The sequence below is a fragment of the Anomalospiza imberbis genome, chromosome 15 (assembly GCF_031753505.1).
Source record: "Anomalospiza imberbis isolate Cuckoo-Finch-1a 21T00152 chromosome 15, ASM3175350v1, whole genome shotgun sequence".
Taxonomy (NCBI): Eukaryota; Metazoa; Chordata; class Aves; order Passeriformes; family Viduidae; genus Anomalospiza; species Anomalospiza imberbis.
In genome coordinates, this window is record NC_089695.1 from 4,826,913 (window position 1) to 4,845,569 (window position 18,657).

The following is an 18,657-nucleotide window of genomic DNA, read 5'->3' on the forward strand; positions in this document are numbered from 1 at the left end:
GGAAACATAAGAAATACCATAGGAACCCACAACTTCCACTAACAGTATAAAGCCCAACTGAATGCAGCAGTGAAAAAATAGCACCAATAGAGTTTGCTTTTGTCCTAAGTAAGAAATAAGGAAACAGTCTGTGGTCAGCAGCACATGCCAAGCCTTTGCAAAATTCTCTTGAAACACCTAAGCTAGCAACTGAAATACATAGATACACTTGATATGTTGTATGATAATGGGAGGGTGCAAGGTGATGAAAGATAAATGTGTCTGGGTGACATAAACCTGGGATATGTCCTGCAGCCCTCATTAGAAAAGCCGGTACCTGCCAGAACAAATGCAGCTCTGCAGAAACATTTGCTGTAGCAATTGCAGGGGACACACGGTGGCCCTGTGCTCAGGTCAGAACTGTCACCCGAGCACTGATTTCTCTACCCTGTTCACTCACGCTGTTCTTACCTGGGTTTCTGGCACAATGGGATTGCGGCTGGGAGCGTCACTAAAGAAAGTTGAAAGTGGTGATGAAATGATGACTGGGTCAGGACGGACAAACCCGCTGAGATCACAGCTGGGAATGGAGTTCTCCTCTGTCTTCATCACAAGTGTGTCCATGGCATAGAAGCTGTTCCACGGCAGCCACACTGTCCTTTCCTGGCTCATAAACGGGGCCCGTTCAAAGTGCAGCGTCAGGGATGCTCCACCATTTGCAACCAAGTCAAACCTAGAAAAGTGTGGCCTTTAGAAGTGACAAGACTGAGTAATTCCAGTAATCACATTCCTGGCTAATGACATAGAGGCATACCAACAGTGATGGGTATTTGTCTGGTTTTGGCTGGGATAGAGTTAATTTTCTTCCTAGCAGCTAGCGGAGTGATGAGTTTTGGATTCAGGATGAGAATAATGTTGATAACAGAGGGATGCTTTTATTATAGCAGTGCAGTGCTTACACAGAGTCAGGGCCTGTCCTCCTCCTCATCCCATCCCACCAGGGAGCAGAATGGGACCTAGGAGGGGACACAGCTGGGAGAGCTGACCCCAGCTGAACTGAGGGATATCCCAGATCATACAGTGCTACTGTCATTATATAAACTAGGGGAAAAGCTGCTCAGAACCTGGCTGGGAATTAATGTATCTTTCTGTTATTTTCCTTTTTACTACAGTTTTTATTATTCCAGTTATTTAACTGTTTTTATCTCAATGCCAGATATTTCTTACTTTTGCCCTTGTGATTCTCTCCCCACACCACTGGAGATGGGGAGAGTGAGCAGACCATGATTATGTTTTAAATGTCATGGTTCAAATGATCAATAATAGGATGTGAACCTCTGGCAACTAAACAGCTGAAAACCAGCTAAGACAAGCAATGACTTGAAGTCATTTGGACAAAGCTCATTCCGATAAAATTATAACTTCTGTATTAAATAATTAAAAAATACCCAACAAACAAACCACCATCTTTATTATTACAAGTCACCTTTATATAGAAAGAGCAGAGAAGCCAAGTGCATTCTGAGCAGGAAACTGAATTATCCCTTTCCTAAAAAATCCTGTCCATCAAACATAGAATGAGACACATGGCAGTAAGAGAACAGTAATGAGAAGTGTTCTACAAGTAAGAATTCCTGTCCCTAAGATAACTGATCTATCATTTTCAGAGAAATTAGGTGTTTACTTCCAACCCCCTACACAATCACATCAGTAATGTGGAGCTGTACAGGCATTTGAAACCTGGCTTAAAGGAGAAATGCTTCCAGGTTTTTCTGACAACAGAAACAGATATCAGTTATTCTATGTAAATGCTGGCAATGTAACAAATTACTCAATGATGTCAATAATGTATGCAGATTTAAATATTGTTCAGCTCACCATTTACTGCAATTTTAAACCACCGAAATCAGCGTTATACTTTTATTATAATAGATTAATATTCTGGAAATTATAGAACTTAAATACTCCCTATAGTTCAGTTGACTCCTATTAATTATATCAATTCTATTGTTTTTATGCAAGATCAAGATAAAATGGCAAATGTTTACAATGCCTGTGTCAGATAAACTGTTTTAGGTACCACAGCCAGTAAACCAGATAAACCACGACACAATGACTTTTGTTTATCTGAATTTGTGTGCATTTCAAATAAGCTGATACAAGGGGGCAAAAGCACTTTTTTGCACAGCAGGAAATTGTCTAAATATATTCAATTAGAATCTTTTGATTACATTCTACCCTGAAGAAACTCAAAAGAAAGTGTATCTTCAAAAGCAAAGAGAAGCAGAAGGGAAATTTTAACTAAATATACTATTCTATAATGATGCTTTCTTTTCTTCCTAGAAGTGTTAGCCTGCTCTGCATTTTAAAATAAAATATTTCTTGTCTCAGCTGGATATTGCTGCAGCACACAAATGTTTTCATAGATACAGAGCAATTTATTTGAAAGGAGTCTGCCTGCTAACACGTCATTATCAGAAGTCAGCCTGCTCGTATTTACATGCAGTTAGTATTCAAAATGCCGTGTGAAAAATTACTTTTGTGTTTACTTAATAGCTCTTTGCCCTGGGAGGCAGGCAATGCCTGGTACCACATGGTTCCATTAGATCACACCATCTGTTAATCAGCAAAGACACTCCACAGCACACAGGGGCTCAGTGGAGCAGGGACACTCACGTGCCATCCTGGCGAGTGATGGTGTAGCCGTACTTTGGATACTTGACAAACGACACGTTGACCCCAACTAGAGGAGTCCCATCTGTAGTCACCACTTGGCCTCTTATGAGAGACACAAGACTGAAAAAGAAAGAGAATTAAAGGTATTAAAGCTAATTACAAAAGCGAGGTTATGTCATTTATAAGTGAAGTAGTGGAACACCTGTACCTCATTTACGCTAAATACAGTTTACTCCAAAGGTTTTTAGAATACTGAGGGATCACAATATTGCTCAGCTCGCTCTATACACCTAAATCAAGAAAATGCTTGTTTATGCAGTGAGAAATGTACACAGAATGGTAGTCAGTGCTCTTCTTGCCTAACAAGGGTTTGCCTCATTGTCTAACGAAGCTTTGTAGAGTACAAAGCTCCCTCCCATTCAACCAGGCCAAAGCTGTGCTCCTGCAGCCACACTGAAACTCCAAAACCTCCCTGCAGGGTACAGTACCAGGCCTGTGGGTGCCTAACACACTTGACAAACACAGAGCAATGCCACATCTCTGCTTTGTATGACCATTTCTTCACATCAAGGTTCAAATTCTCTCATCTTAGGGAATGACTGATGTCTGTACACTGCATTCCAGCCTGGTTTGGAACCCTTGCATGCACTTCGCCAAGAGGAGGATTTGGTTTAAAGTCTTGCTTTACACACAGGCAAGACAAATCATTTTTTTGGCCAGCAGGATAAGCAGCTTTGTTTAACCTAAGGGAGAAGAAGATGAGCTATTCCTCTAAGAGACACAGTCAGTTTTTTCTCTTTGGCAAGTGCTCTGCTGCTGCTAAGTGCACAGCGGGCACAAAGTGCTGCTGCTCCCAGCTGGAGAGGAGGTTCCAGCCCCTGGCTCCTTTCCCTTCCATCTTCCCTGCACCCTGAGAGAAGCAGGTTGGGGAGGGGAAGCTGCTTGGTAAAAGGGCAATGGAAAAGGAAAAGCTCTTTTTGTAGATGGCTTCCATTGCTACACTGGAAATGTGAAAACTGGAGAAGGTGAAAATAGGGAGAAAGTGAACTCCTCTTAACCCATAATCTCAGGGGTTTTAAAATTGCACTTTGCTGTAGTCATGGGTGAAAAGATTTATATATTCATCGGTTTGTGCCTCCAGCATGAGCCTCCAGCTCTGCTCTGCTGATAGAAGGGGAATGAAGAGCCCTTCCCAGCAGGACTGGGGCTGCTCCCAGAGCTCAGCAGGCTCCAGGCACAGCACCCTGAACCAGGCATGTCTGAGCTGGCCAGGGGGATTAACCTGGGCTGAGCTTGGCTGGACGCTGACGAATGGTGCTGGGCTCTGGGACGGCCCCGGCACAGAACAGCTCCTTCCATCACTCACACCAGGGATGGTTTGCAGCTCTTTTCTGCCCACTCTGAGATGTTCAGGGACTGTGAGGTACATTTCTAACTGTATTATATTGCCCATTTAACAACTATTTCCTCATATTTTTATGCAATATTTTCTTCAATATTACATTTAAAAAATCTAATTAACAAAAACGAGCCATTTCTGTTACTTTTCTTTTAGGACTTTAAAGTGCTTCTTGACCTGTCAGGTCAATTTTTAATTTGCTAAATCAACATTTTGTAACAGAATATGGAATTTAATAGAAATTGAAACCTGTTGAGAAAAATCTGCTTGGGAACACATTGGAGCAAGATAATTGTTTTGGCATTATTCATTTTGCTTGAATTATTTTATGTGGCAAACACACAGAAATAGTTGCAGGAAAAAAGTCACTCAAGCTTCTCTAGGGAAACCGTGCAGAAAGTAGATTTAGAAAGAAATTGCCAGATGGCAGAAGAAAACTAATGACGCCCATGACTTAATTTTTTCTACCTTCAATTTTAATATTTTAGGAAATAATTTGAATTAAAATATTTTGGTCAATAATATTCCATTTTATTTCTAAAATTCTAAATAAGGAACACAATGGATATTAGAATAAGCTAAAATGTAGCTAAAATATGTATTTATAAGAAGAAATGTTTTGACTAATAGTCACACATGCAGTCATCTTTCTTTGGTAATCTTTTAAAAGTGTAACAGAAAAATTGAAATGATGCAGGAATTATATATATTTTTTTTACCAATGAATTTACATGTGTAAAAACAAATAGCTTTTTTTTTCCCTGAAAACATAATTTAATCTTGTTTCTGCACAGAAAAAAAATAGTTGAGATTTACCTGTTTTAGCAATCAATAAATTTTATTGTTTATTCCTTCAGCAGAGTAGGAGATAACTTTTTTTTTCTTAAACTAAGACTGGAAAAAAACTCCAAACCATTATTTTGTCCCACTTTTTCATGTCTTTCAATGGAATGACAGACTGAGCTAAGCAAACTGCTTACAAACACAGGAGCTACTTTTTGAGACAATGGCAGTTTCAGTATATGGAAAAGTTGGGAGGCTGACTTTGTGGCACTTTTAAAAGACAAACCCATCAGTTCTAAAACTTAAAATTTGACACTATCCATCAGATTTGCCTAAAATTGGCACCAAAAATAGCAGCTGAGCCATAGAATTATTGGAAATACCTTCAAAATAGCAGCTGAGCCATAGAATTATTGGAAATACCTTCAAAACTTAGAAGTGAAGGCCAATTTTAACATCCTTAATAGGTCATTTGCAAAGATATATTAAAATCTTCCGTGTAGCTCAGATGAATAAAACAGAACTAAGACTCCTACCATGAGGAACATAAAAAAAGATCTAAAGTTTCCAATGAGGGTTTTTTTTTTTAAGGAGCCTCAGGACTGAAATGCTCAGCTCCAGTTGAGTTTAGAGAACTAATTCATAGAATCATAGAATGGGTTTGAAGGGACCTTAAAGATAAATTTGCTCCAACTCCCTGCCATGGGCAGGGTAATTTTCCACTAGATCAGGCTGCTCCAATCCCCATCCAACCTGGCCTTGAACACTTTCAGGATTAAAAAATAAAAATCACCACAAATTTAGGTGAAAAGAGAACAATATTTTTTCCATTTTTTAAACAACTCCATGTGTATATGTATGGAGTATTTTATAGAAACCATAAAATCTATATTACATAGAGTAGGATCCAACAGGGGTTTCCTGATGGAATATGGAAATGATTGTGTGCAGCATAGGGGTGAGTACAATGAGGACCTGCCTGGTGTATCCAGAAACATTATGATCCTCTTTTCACAGACAAATATTTAGGGACATGCTCTACATCACCCACTAAGCCTGTAATGGGATCCTGACTAAGAAAACAGTTTCCTGTAATGAAGTGCAATCCTTTGGGTGTTATCTCAAATGAAGCTCTTTCTTCAGTCTTAACTTTGGTGATATGAACATAAATAATATACTGATCAATTTCTTAGCATCTTTCCATGGAGACCTATTTATATAATATTGATAAATACCAGTCTTCTTGTAAGCATACAATGGCATTAAATATTAATTAATGATGTGCTAGCTTTTAGATTAATTTGCAAATATATAATTAATAATCTTAGAAAACACACATAGAAAAAGAAAAAAAAAAGAGAAGAAAAAGAAAACCTAGTCAGGCAGAACCACAGCTGGCACTGCAGGAGGGCTGAGCCACCATGGAATGGGACTGCTGCCACCACCCTGACCCACAGGGTGCCAGAGCCTGTTCTGACTCTGGCAGTGTTTGTTTTTGTTTGTACTATTGCATTTGTATTTTTAATTTTCCTAGTAAAGAACAGTTATTCATATTCCCATATCTTTGCCTGAGAGCTCCTTAATTTCAAAATTATAATAATTCAGAGGGAGGGGGTTTACATTTTCCATTTCAGGGGAGGCTCCTGCCTTCCTTAGCAGACACCTGTCTGTTCAAACCAAGACAGGTGTCATGTTGCCAGCTGCTCCCTGCTGTTGAAAGGGCTTTCTCACCTGCTGTTGAAGGGGTTTTCCCCAGGGATGATGTGGGTGCTGTCCTTCCCCACGAGCAGCTTGATGCGGTCGTAGAAGGACCGGACGGCGGGAGCTCCGGCGTGGCTCTGCTGGATGATGTCCAGCGGGTCCCGCGAGCCCCGGCACAGCAGGCTGTTCTGGCAGGTGGCCTGCAGGCAGCAGTCAGGGTCCAGGCAGTCCACCAGGCCATCTGAAAGGTAACAGGCACTGAGATCCAGCACAGAGCTGTGGAGCAGTAATACCCATGGAAAGCTTAAGGCACTGGGAAAAGTTGTTAAAATTCACTCTGCATACCATCCCCACACCCCAAACCTGCTAATTCAGTCAACACTGCCATGAGGATGAGGCTTTTGAGCACACTGCTTAAAAACCACTACAATTAATGTAAATCAGCATTAAATGAAGATAAATCCCAAGAAATCTGTCACGGGCTGAAATTAGGCAAAAGGAAGTGCAAGCAATAAAGGATTTTGGTTTAAGTTATTTGCTTGTTTGGCATTTTTTTTTTTTTTTTTTTTTTTTTTTGTCTTGAGAATTATGCTGTTCAATTTTATTTGTTCTGTTTGAGCAGCTGAGAGGAGATGGGGATGACAAAGTTCTCATTACCTAAGTAAAACACAAATTACACTGCAGCCATTTTGGCAGTTCCCAGGGGAGGGCTGCTGGAACTCCCACCTCCCATGGATACCTGGCTCACAACTTGTGTGCATGCTTGGACAAGGAAGGATCAGTCACAAAATTGGTGGGTTCAATCATATATTACAGATTAGGTTATCTATCATGAATATTTTTTAATATGCATTTTTAAGAGAAAAAGAATTTTAACACCAGAAATGAAAAGGGAATCAAGGTCAATCAGTATACTTAGATAATTAACAATTTTAGCACATACAGTAACAATTCTAACATCATCTCTTCATTTGGTATCATTATTTAACTGAAATATGTTCTCTCAATGGAGTTTTACTATGATTTTGAAATTATTAACCATTTGCTTTGAAATATTATCATCTCAAACAATTTAGAAACATTTCATCTACTCTGGCAAGAATCAGGAGTTCAATCTGCAATCTACTTATGTCTGTAAAACTTCCCAAGGTGTATCAATCTGATTTTTGAATACAAATATGGTCTGGGCATACATTCAAAATCATACACAAGAGAGAGCATTCCAGTATGGAAGCAGACAAAAGTACCCTAGGGTAAGATCATGACACATGCATTTTCAGGATTTTCAAGTGCACAACAGACCAGCACAGTGATAACTGGGAAAACAACAACCTAAAAAAAAAAAATCTAAAACTACAAAAAACTTTCATATTTTACAATTAGCCTTTTATTTCCAACCCATTTTGTGTGCCTGAAATGACTGTGCCTGACCTGATTTAAAAACAAAATTGCCAAGTTATGCTGACAATGTTTCATTCAGGCCTCTAAGGGGATTTAAGTCAGACAAACTACCTTGCTGTGAGAGCTATATGCTGCTTTAAGGTCACTCGCCTATTCACATTAAGAGCTCCATTCATCTTGAAATTGTCTCCAAAAAGGCTGCAGGATCTTTCTGTTTTGCTACAGCTAATTTTCTCCCCACTTTATATAATCGTTCTGAGGACATCATTAGCTTCAGGGTATAACTCAAGGCAGTTTTCCTATTAAGCTCTGAGAATTCCTCAGCTTCTCCCCCAGTCTGTGAGACCTCTACAACTATGAACTGAGCTTTGCCCACTGTTAGGTCCACTCAGTTCTGTTACTCAGATCACCACCAGGCAAGGAAATCCTATCAACACACTAGAAATAACAGAGGCAAACCACGGGATATAAATTACTCCCTCTGACAAATTTACATTTACCTATGCAAGCTGCATCATATTTTGGCCATAGTTGTTATTAGAGGTGAGCATAAGTTCTGCCTGTAATGACCTCATCATGCAGCCGATTATGGGATACTACAGCCAAACACTTGTGATGACACCATGAACTTGGAATGGGCATATCAATCCCTCAGGCTCCTGTCAGTCATGTGAATCACATCTTTATGCTCACGAGCCCCCTTGGATATTGTCTGACATTGCAATCTTCAGTAAATTACCCTGCCACTGCCAATCTCACCGTTATCTGACAAACAATCAAGCAGGCAATCAAACTGTTCTGAATTGCCAGTTCAGGACCTGGGAGGCTGGAAACATCTCCATTCAACAACAGGGAAAAACCTGCCTGTGATTCCTTCCATGTAAGAAGGTTTTGCTGCAGTTCTGTGAAGTCAGACTCAGATGCTTTCAGATGCTTAAAACAGTATTTAGAAAAGACAGGCATAGAACATAACACAATTTACTTTTTCAAACATTATTACTTATATGGCTATATTCCCCTGTAGTAACTTATCCTCAGATGACAAGATTCAGGATTTAGGATATTTTTACCTCATGTGAACTAGCTGATCCAGCTTGTTGCAAAGCAGCAGCGAGGGCTGGGTCTGTTCAGCACACACAGCCAGGCCCGGGGCACTGCTGCTCGGTATCAAAGGCTTAGACACCACTGTGCTGCTCACATCCACAGCTGCTGCTCTTGTTGACTTTGCTGCTCTGAAATCTCTGCCTCCATGCATGAAAGAGTAGTGGTTACTGTAAGAATACATCTGCTTTTAGCTCACTTTTGCCTAATTTGCTATCTGGACCATTATCACAGAGTGGCTGAGATTGGCAAGCACCTCTGGAGGTGATCAGGCCTGGCCCCCTGCTCAAGCAAGGCTACCAGACGCTGGTTGCCCACACAGCTTTTGAAATGTCTTCAAAGATGGAAGCTCCACAGCCTCACTGGGCACCCTGCTCCACTGCTCAGTCATTGGACAAAGAAGTGACAAAAGTGACATTTGTGCCTGGGGTGGTTCCTCCTCAAGTGCAGGACCTTGCACTTCATGAGGTTTCTCTCAGCCCATTTCTCCAGCCATACTGTACTGTTATATATGAAGTAAACTGTTACAGAATCATTTATTTGCATTAGACTCAGCTGATTAAAACCAGAGTTAGAAAAAAAGTACCTTCTGTAAAAGAAAATTCTGCTATTAACATAAATTTCAATTAGAATTCAGTACTGTGGGTTTTAATATATATTTCAGAGCTTGTCATCCTCCAAATTTCATCACATATACTGAATTATTTATATGGTTAATTCAATGACAAACCCTCACCACTTTCTTCACCAAAATATTGCTGGTTTTCATGGCACGCACAGCTGAGTTTCAAGTGGGCAGTGACCTCTCTGATACTCTGCATGCTAAAGGGAGATGACAGGAGAGGGAGCTAAGATGGTGCTGAACCTCCTCCAACAATCTGAGACCAACACAAGTCTTGACTTGGCCTTAACTGAGATGAAAGAAATAGGAAATTTTGATCTGATTTAAAGTGGCAGCAGAGGATTAGATCTCCATTGCTGTTTGTGGTTTTTCTGAATTCCCAAATCTTTTCAGAAATGAAGCAAGTGACATGGTATCCCTCTTGAAGAGTTCACTTGGCTAATGGATCCACACATTTCTCAACTTTCTGTGAACTGTTCCACAAGATTTTTGGGAGACTTCACTACACAGCATAGAGAAAACTTCAAAGACGTACCTGAAAGTAGATTAACCTACTCCTGCATGTCATATTTCTGACTGCCTTATGATTGTGTTCCTCTTGACCATCATTAGAAGGATTAAAAAAGCTCTCAGGAGGAACAGTGATAAATTTTACCACATTACTGTTCTAATGCATTTAGAACCTCTCAGCATCAGTGTTCCAGCATCACTGAATATATTTCTCACCATGTCCAGGTTATTGGATTGCAGAACTAGAAAAGTGCTACACCTTTCTGCAGAAAGTTGATGCTTGAGCTGTTGGGGTTTTAAATCCCAATGAGTAAATTATCTACAGTTTCCACATTTCTTCAAATACTTGCAGGTTGTGCTTTGGGTTCAATTCATGATGCACATCAGAATGAGTGAACTTTGACCTGACATCCAACTTGCGGAGCCAATGCTTTCTGTACCCAGCAAGAGACAATTCTTCTTCCACCCAAAACTCCTGAGCCCACGCTCAGCAGAGGGCATCCTTACACTTCACTAGCTGCAGGAGCTGGGGACTTTCAGAGCCTAATTCCTGGAAATTTTTCTTTTTCCAATAAACATTTCAGACTGATGATTAAAATGGAGGTGGGGAGGGGGGGAACAGCAGCTAATACAAACCCTGAGGGCAAAAGGGTCTTTGATCACTCTAAGGGCAAATTAGTTAATTTATCATGAACTGATTTTAATTATGTGCAGTATTAATATACCCAAGGTGAAAGAATTAGAGATGCTCTATCAGATTATCAAAAGAGTAGGCCTTCTCTGCCAACACAGAAATATATTAATTGAGCTCTAAAATTGCATGCAAAACTCCTTCAACAGACAGGCAGGCTATGCCACAGCCTAGTATATCTTATTACCAGGAAGTTTATTTAATATTTAACCCAAATTTTCACTTTTGTAGCTTCATCTAATTACTGTTATCTATATTGGCATGTATCATTCAAAATAATTCCTCAGAAGTTCCTGGTGCTAACAAGAAAGGGAATGCTTCTATTCCTGCTCCAGCCCTGTAAAAACTCCCTGTAAACTATCAGGACATTCATTACAACACTGGCTTTTGTATCTAACTGTACGGAGTATTTTTGTAACCCAAACTGTCTTTCAGGACAAGCTGGACTGTAAATCCCAAGCTGTGGTAAAGTAGAATGAACCTGGAGATTGGTTGTGCCTTTGAATACCCAAAATCCTCCCCACTGAGGTTTTAAAGTACCCTGGAGGATGACAGTGGTGAAGCACCCGCCCCACTTCCCTGGCCCACTCGGGATCCCTGTGCTGCTGGAGCTCTGGCAGGCAGGAAAAGCCTCATTCCTGAGAGCAACAGCTGCAGGAACCCACTGCAGGTGTAGCTCCAGCCTGGGGGTCCTTCAGAACCTGTGGATAATTGATGCTCCAACTCCAAACCACTCCTTGCTCAGAGCCATGTTGACCCAAAGGGCTGCAAGGTGAGAACAACCTTGAAAAACAATGTTTGCCTAGCTCCAGTGTACATGGACACCTACAAGGATGCTGGTGCCTTTTCAAACCATGGAATTTGCAGGCTCTGAGCTCCTTGCTTTCCTTTCTCCCCAGTTGTGAGAGTGAGTTATTGCAGCCCACATCCCGAGAAGGACAGGGAGGGATAAGCTGGCTAATGTGTGTAAAGGCGATTAGAGGCTGACATGAAGCTGTAACAAAATCACATACAAGCACACTCATTAGCTCTTGTCAAAATTTGAGTGCCTACTTTTGATACAGATTTTATACCCGAGCCCACGTGATTCACTCTGGCCCCCATCCACTACAGATTTCAGCTCCTGATTGCATTTAATGTTCCACAACTGACTATTGTACAGGCTCTGGGAAGGTATTTCTGTGCCAAGAGTATTCTGGGTATTTATATTGAGAACTTCATAAAATCTTTTGTCTGTGCTGAATTAGAGACCCCCGCTGAGGCAATGCTTGTTGAGGCAAGCTAAATTACATGATTTGCTTTTGTGCTGTGAAATACTTGTATTATCTTAAATGTCACGAGCCTGATGCAGTATCAAGGCACAGGATTTGTAATTTTCTAAAAGCAATTTTTTTCTAAATGTTTATTGCAGGAAGACACTTCTCTTTTCTTTCTATTTTCCTTCTGTCTAATTTCGGAGATGAGTTTTCTAAGACAACTCAAATAAACAGCCTTTCAATCAGTCAAGTGCACTGTCCTGACAATGAACTTCACTAGAAATGCATTTTTCTTGTGAATTTAAGAGATTTCATACTGGAGCAGATAGTTGGCTTTCTCTAATTCATTATCTTTAATGTATTGTGCCAAACAGAATTACCACCAACTGTATTTCCTGGTGGGGTTAAAGATATAGAGTAACAAACTGAAGGGCAAAATTTGCTGTCTGAGAGATGCACATCTCTCTTTGGAAAGCCAAGTGGAAAAGAAATTAAAATGTATTTTAAAAAGAATGTGCCACTTTGCATAACAAATATGAAATTCCTCATTTCTATTTGGCTTAGTATTCTATACTGCTATGGGTTGCTTCCTTTCCTTCTCCTACCTATTTTAGTCCAGATAATTACATTGAGAGGAGAAATGTGATCTGGGAAGTGATAGAAACAGTGATTGCATTTAAGTTTTTTTTAAAAAAATATTTCTTTTTAATTTGCCTGCACCTGCCCTCTCCATCCTGATCAAATACAAAACAAACAAATTTAGCAAAACTTTGCTTATTTCCTGTTTTTATTTCTCTGAGATTACATAATTTAACTCTTTTGCCAATAAAAACTATAAAACTGAGTAAATTTGAACAGATACAAAAGGTTGGAGAAGAGAGAAAGAAGGAAAAGAAAAGCCTAGAAAGAGCAACCTCAGTGGGCAATATGGGCTTGTGCCAAGGCTGCCTCTGCAGAGGACAAGATCCTTAAATCTCTCTCCCAAATTATCTCAAGACACATAGGACAAAGATTCCTCAAATGTGATGGATATCAACTGTATCCAACATTTAGTGAAACTATACTTTAGGAAAGACATCTGAGTTTTGCTGTGTATCCCATTGTCTCATGAAGCTGAAAGTGCTGCAAAGGCTAAAGTGAAATTTAGTTAAGCATAAGTAATTTAAGGAGACTGCTTTGAGATACTAAAAACATTTTTCAATTTTGGACCAAGCAAATTATTATAAAATAGTTATTGAAAAATGATGGGTATAAACAGCCACAGTAGTGATTTCCTTGTGCAATATGCCAAAAGGAATAGGAATGTAAAAAGTAACATATCCTCTCCCATTCCTCAAAATACCATCAGTAATGCCATAATTTCCTAAAATAAAGCCACAGTGAATTAAATGGGTTATACGTGTCCATTAGGGGGATTATATATTGTAATGACAATTACAGGTCTTAAATAAAGCTATTTCTAATCCCTCCAAAAGATGCTTAATAATGATTAGATTACTGAGGGACTGATTAAAGGAAGATATTAGCTTTAGAAGCAGCCACAGTGAGCAAATTATGTAATCCAAACATGGTTTGGAAAACAGAAGCATTTTCCAATTTAGGGAGATGTTAAAAGTGAGTCCATGCCAGAATCCCCTTACTTTTCAGTTAGGCTTTGTCCTTAAAGAGAAATGAAAAAACAAGAAACAAAACAACCAAAAAAAACCCCAGCAGGAGAAAAAACAAAACAAAACACAAAAACAAAAACAAAAACAAAAAAACCCCACCAAAAAGATAAATAAGAGACTTTCAAGTTTTTTCAGCAAAGTAGCCTGTGCACCCTAGTAAGCCTAAACATGTTCATTATGAATCATAGAGTCACAGGCTAGTTTGGGTTGGAACGGACCTTAAAGCTCATCCAGTTCCACCCCTGCCATGGGCAGGGACACCTTCCACTATCCCAGGTTGCTCCAAGCCCCTCCAAACTGGCCTTGGGCACTTCCAGGCCTAGTTAAGCCCATATCTTGATTTGACATGTGATGGTGAGGACAAAAGCAGGTGAATTTCCCAGTGTTACCTCAGACCATTCGCCCTGAACAGCCCTACCCTAAGAGGAGAAAGCAGCTTTGGAGACTCTCTCCTCTCGCTGCTCTGGAATCACATTTTATTTATGCCAGTAATCCACTCTGACATCTCATTTTAAATGAAGATTTGTAAGTCTAAAAGAGAGGGGGACTCATCTGCCTCTTCTAGGAATAAACCAATGAAAGGACATTTATCTAAAATGGAAAGAAAATATTAAGTATAATCTTTCATTTTTCTCTTTTTGAACTATGGTATGGAGTTTGCATTGTGGCAGATAATAAGACAAAGCAGGACAAATGAGAAACCCTCTGGAGTCAGTGGCAATGCTCTCCTTGACATCCATAAAATGAAGACTTGGCCCAAGGCCTTTGAATCTGATTGTGAGATACAATTGCAATAAGAATGGCTGAACAGGGAAAAAGCTCCAAAATATGCTAAATCTGCTGCCACAGAAGACAGGAAATTATAGTTCCCTTTCAGTGACATGCTGAAGGAATTGTATCTTAACAACATGCAGAGATGGACAGAAAGGAAGGAGGCTCAACTGTCCAGAAAAAAACTCATTTAGGAAAAAGGAAAAAAAAAAGTATTTTTAGCTACCCTACTGCCTTCCAAAAGAACAGCTTGTGTGTTCTGTACTACCCCAGAACTACTTGCTTATGTTAACAGAGCAATGTTGGTAATGGAGCAGCAAATGAGTTCAACACTTTGCTGCAAATAAACTCAGCTGAGTTTCAAATGAAAAGAGTGACTGGGAGAAGAGGCAATTTCTTTAACTTCCAATAAACTTGCATTTTATGTGAAACCTTGCATTATGGTAACTAGCTGGATCTTTACTATTGATTCCCATAGTACACTTTTCAGCTTTGTCTAATGAGAAAACTTAATTTTATCTGTTTCTTTATATAGAGAGTCACAATTACATAAAGGTGCAGCTTTACACAGCCCCTCCAGTCTCTCCATTCCTGCAAACTCCCCTATGAACACAGAGCTCAGAGGACAGATTCCTGGCCAGGTGTGCAGTGAACCAGACATGTACAGAGCAGCACATCCTTAGGCAAAGGCAGGACTGCATTCTGAGATATTAATCATTAAGTGATTAACATTATTTTTGGTTTTGAGTTTTGTTGTAGTTCTTGTGAACATGACAAACTGGTGGTCAGGACAATGCCTCTGTCCTCACAGCTCACATGGGACAGAAGCCCAGGACATCCTAGAGGAATCTGAACCCCAAAATATAATTGAGCAAACTGCAGCAGCACAAACCACCAAGGCACGGGAGAGACTGAGAGCAGTGCAGTGGCACAACCTGAGGCAAGCTGTGTGCAGGGAACACAGTGTGGCTCAAAGTGCCTCTGGTTTTTCAGGAATGCCTGGAAAGCTTGTGGAGAAACAGCAGCTGAACAGGTGATGAGCTCCCTTATATAAACATTCTATGGGAATTAATGAGACTATTAAGAGCAGGAATGATCATTGAATTAGAGTGCTGAGCAAAGGGTCAGAAGACAAGAGATTGATTTCCACCTTTATCAAAAAAACCCCATGTGAAAACATGGGGGACAAAGGGACTTCTCAGGTTGTTTGGATCTTGGATCAAGCTTAAATTTTCAAACTATTTACACTCACAGGAACCAGTGACCAGTAACCACTCTAGTCTCTGGAAAAAATTATTTAAAATGCAAACACTGAGAACATCTGGAGAGTTCTCCCCTAAGCTTTTCCAGCCTTCAGCTAGACCTAATAATTTTCTTTCAGGTGCTTTACTGTGGTAAACCAAAATCCATGCACCTCACATGATAATGGAATATACAATTCTGCAGTAATTATTAATTAATAATATTATGTATCTGTATTCTTTACCTCTGATGAGGTCCTGTTTATCCTCCTTGAATAAGCTTTACAATTCTACAATTTTTCATTAGGATGAGCAGCTCAATAGTGTCACTGGTCATTTCCTCCCCTGCTTGCCTGTCTGTTTTACAAGTGCAAAATAATGTCCTGGATAGATAAATAAACCTCTTATTCCAGCTTTTCTAATAATATTTCCAACTTTTTTCCTTTCTTTGAGGAAATTCTAATAATACATCCATTTTCAAATTTCCCTTTATAATCTTCAAAGCATGTAAAAACTGCAAACCTAAGCATTTCACCTTTTAGTTTCTTACACTGAATATTAACACAAGTTTACTGGGTTTTGTTGTATACTTAAAAGCCAATTAATGTACTCTGGCAGTTAGACTCTGCTTTCTATAATTCAGTAACAGCTATAAAGCAAGTTCTACTTCTCTGAAACTGAAATAGCTTTTGAACTTCTAAAATACTTTTGTAAGCACTGAGCATGTGAAACCAAGGAACTAACAGAGGATTTACAAATTAAAACAAGTTGATGATATTCAGGTGTGGTTAATGCCATGTAATCAAAACCAAATACACCTGTTCCTCAGTTTGGGACTTATTTAAAGCACTCAGCCTAATGACAATTTTACCCTTGATACAGCTCAATGTTGCTTTGCAGTTTTAGGAAATACATTTATAAAATATTTATTAATCAGCAAACAGCGGATGTTTTCTTTAGCTTAATTATTGGCCAAAGAAAAGGGAAGGAGTCTCAAGGAAAAAAGCTGTGTCTGAGGCTTGGTTTATAGCAGAGAGCAGAAGCACAGGAAAAAGAATCTATGTGACTTACTAAAGATATTATATTGAAAGGAATAAGAAAGTTCCTTTAAATGAAGGAGCAAATTAACCAATCTTGTTTAGAAAACACAACACCTCAGAACTGCTTTCAGGCCACCATGGAAGGCTCAACAAAGCCCGAAAAAACATCTTTGAAGGGAAATGCAGAACACATCCTATATTTAATAGCGATATGCCTGACAAAGGGCAGGGAAAACAGAGCAGGGATGACAGCCCCTTACCCTACACGCTCGCTGAGCACTCACACATCTCACACAGCTCAACCCATCTCACACAGCTCACCACGAGCCCGGCACGTGGACTGTGCAGTGGGACAGCCAGGGACAGCCTGGCAGGGGCTGTGGGACAGCCAGGGACAGCCTGGCAGGGGCTGTGCACAGCCAGGGACAGCCTGGCAGGGGCTGTGCACAGCCAGGGACAGCCTGGCAGAGGCTGTGCACAGCCAGGGACAGCCTGGCAGGGGCTGTGCACAGCCAGGGACAGCCTGGCAGGGGCTGTGCACAGCCAGGGACAGCCTGGCAGGGGCTGTGCACAGCCAGGGACAGCCTGGCAGGGGCTGTGCACAGCCAGGGACAGCCTGGCAGGGGCTGTGCACAGCCAGGGACAGCCTGGCAGGGGCTGTGGGACAGGGACAGCCTGGCAGGGGCTGTGCACAGGCAGGGACAGCCTGGCAGGGGCTGTGGGACAGGGACAGCCTGGCAGGGGCTGTGCACAGGCAGGGACAGCCTGGCAGGGGCTGTGGGACAGCCAGGGACAGCCTGGCAGGGGCTGTGGGACAGCCTGGCAGGGGCTGTGCACAGCCAGGGACAGCCTGGCAGGGGCTGTGGGACAGGGACAGCCTGGCAGGGGCTGTGGGACAGCCTGGCAGGGGCTGTGCACAGCCAGGCACAGCCTGGCAGGGGCTGTGCACAGCCAGGGACAGCCTGGCAGGGGCTGTGGGACAGCCTGGCAGGGGCTGTGCACAGGCAGGGACAGCCTGGCAGGGGCTGTGGGACAGCCAGGGACAGCCTGGCAGGGGCTGTGCACAGCCAGGGACAGCCTGGCAGGGGCTGTGGGACAGCCAGGGACAGCCTGGCAGGGGCTGTGCACAGGCAGGGACAGCCTGGCAGGGGCTTTGCACAGCCAGGGACAGCCTGGCAGGGGCTGTGCACAGCCAGGGACAGCCTGGCAGGGGCTGTGCACAGGAGAGGCCAAGGCCAGCTCGGTGGCTCTGTCAGCCGCTCCGAGGGGCGCAGGGAGCTGCTGTGTCACTGCCCCAGGAGCCCGCAGCAGGCAGCTCCGCCGGGCCGGGCCGGGCCGGGCCGTGCTCCCACCCGGGCCCGGCTGGGACCGAGCCGGGTCCCTGCGTGTCCCGCACGCCCACGGCTCGCTGTGCTGTGCTGTGCTGTGCTGTGCTGGGGAGAAGTGTGACACTGCCGGCAGCGCCAGCCTCGTGCAGGACAGCGGCTCCCAGAGCCCGCTCGGGTGACGGAAAGGCTCGGCTCACCTCCCTCGTTGTCCTTGCTGTCGGCACAGGCGGTTTCCATGGCGACGCTGCATCCCGGCCCCCTCCAGCCGCTCTGGCAGACGCACTGCCAGCTGTTCTGGCCCAGCGTGCACCTCCCGTTGCCATTGCACAGGTCCGGGCAGCCATCTGGGAGGACAAACGGACAAGGTGAGCCCCGGGCACTCCCACCCGCTGCGCTCAGGCCGTGCTACTGTGCAGACAAAAAGGCTCGGTCCTGCCACCGCCAGGAGCCCTCGGCAAAGGAAGGGGACACCCTGGAGAAACGCGGGTCTA

At 42.1% G+C, this 18,657-nt stretch overlaps 1 protein-coding gene across 20 annotated transcripts in view; it reads right to left on the reverse strand.

Moving 5' to 3' along the window:
* Positions 1 to 18,657, reverse strand: part of TENM2 (teneurin transmembrane protein 2) — a 1,085,256-nt gene that overhangs the window by 35,121 nt on the left and 1,031,478 nt on the right. For all 20 annotated transcript variants that reach the window (XM_068205619.1, XM_068205638.1, XM_068205636.1 and 17 more), the window contains 4 exons: positions 18,364 to 18,510; positions 6,569 to 6,779; positions 2,656 to 2,775; positions 451 to 712 (listed from right to left, as the gene is read on the reverse strand). In XM_068205619.1, the coding sequence (XP_068061720.1) occupies positions 451 to 712; positions 2,656 to 2,775; positions 6,569 to 6,779; positions 18,364 to 18,510 (740 nt within the window). The remainder of the gene's footprint in view (positions 1 to 450; positions 713 to 2,655; positions 2,776 to 6,568; positions 6,780 to 18,363; positions 18,511 to 18,657) is intronic.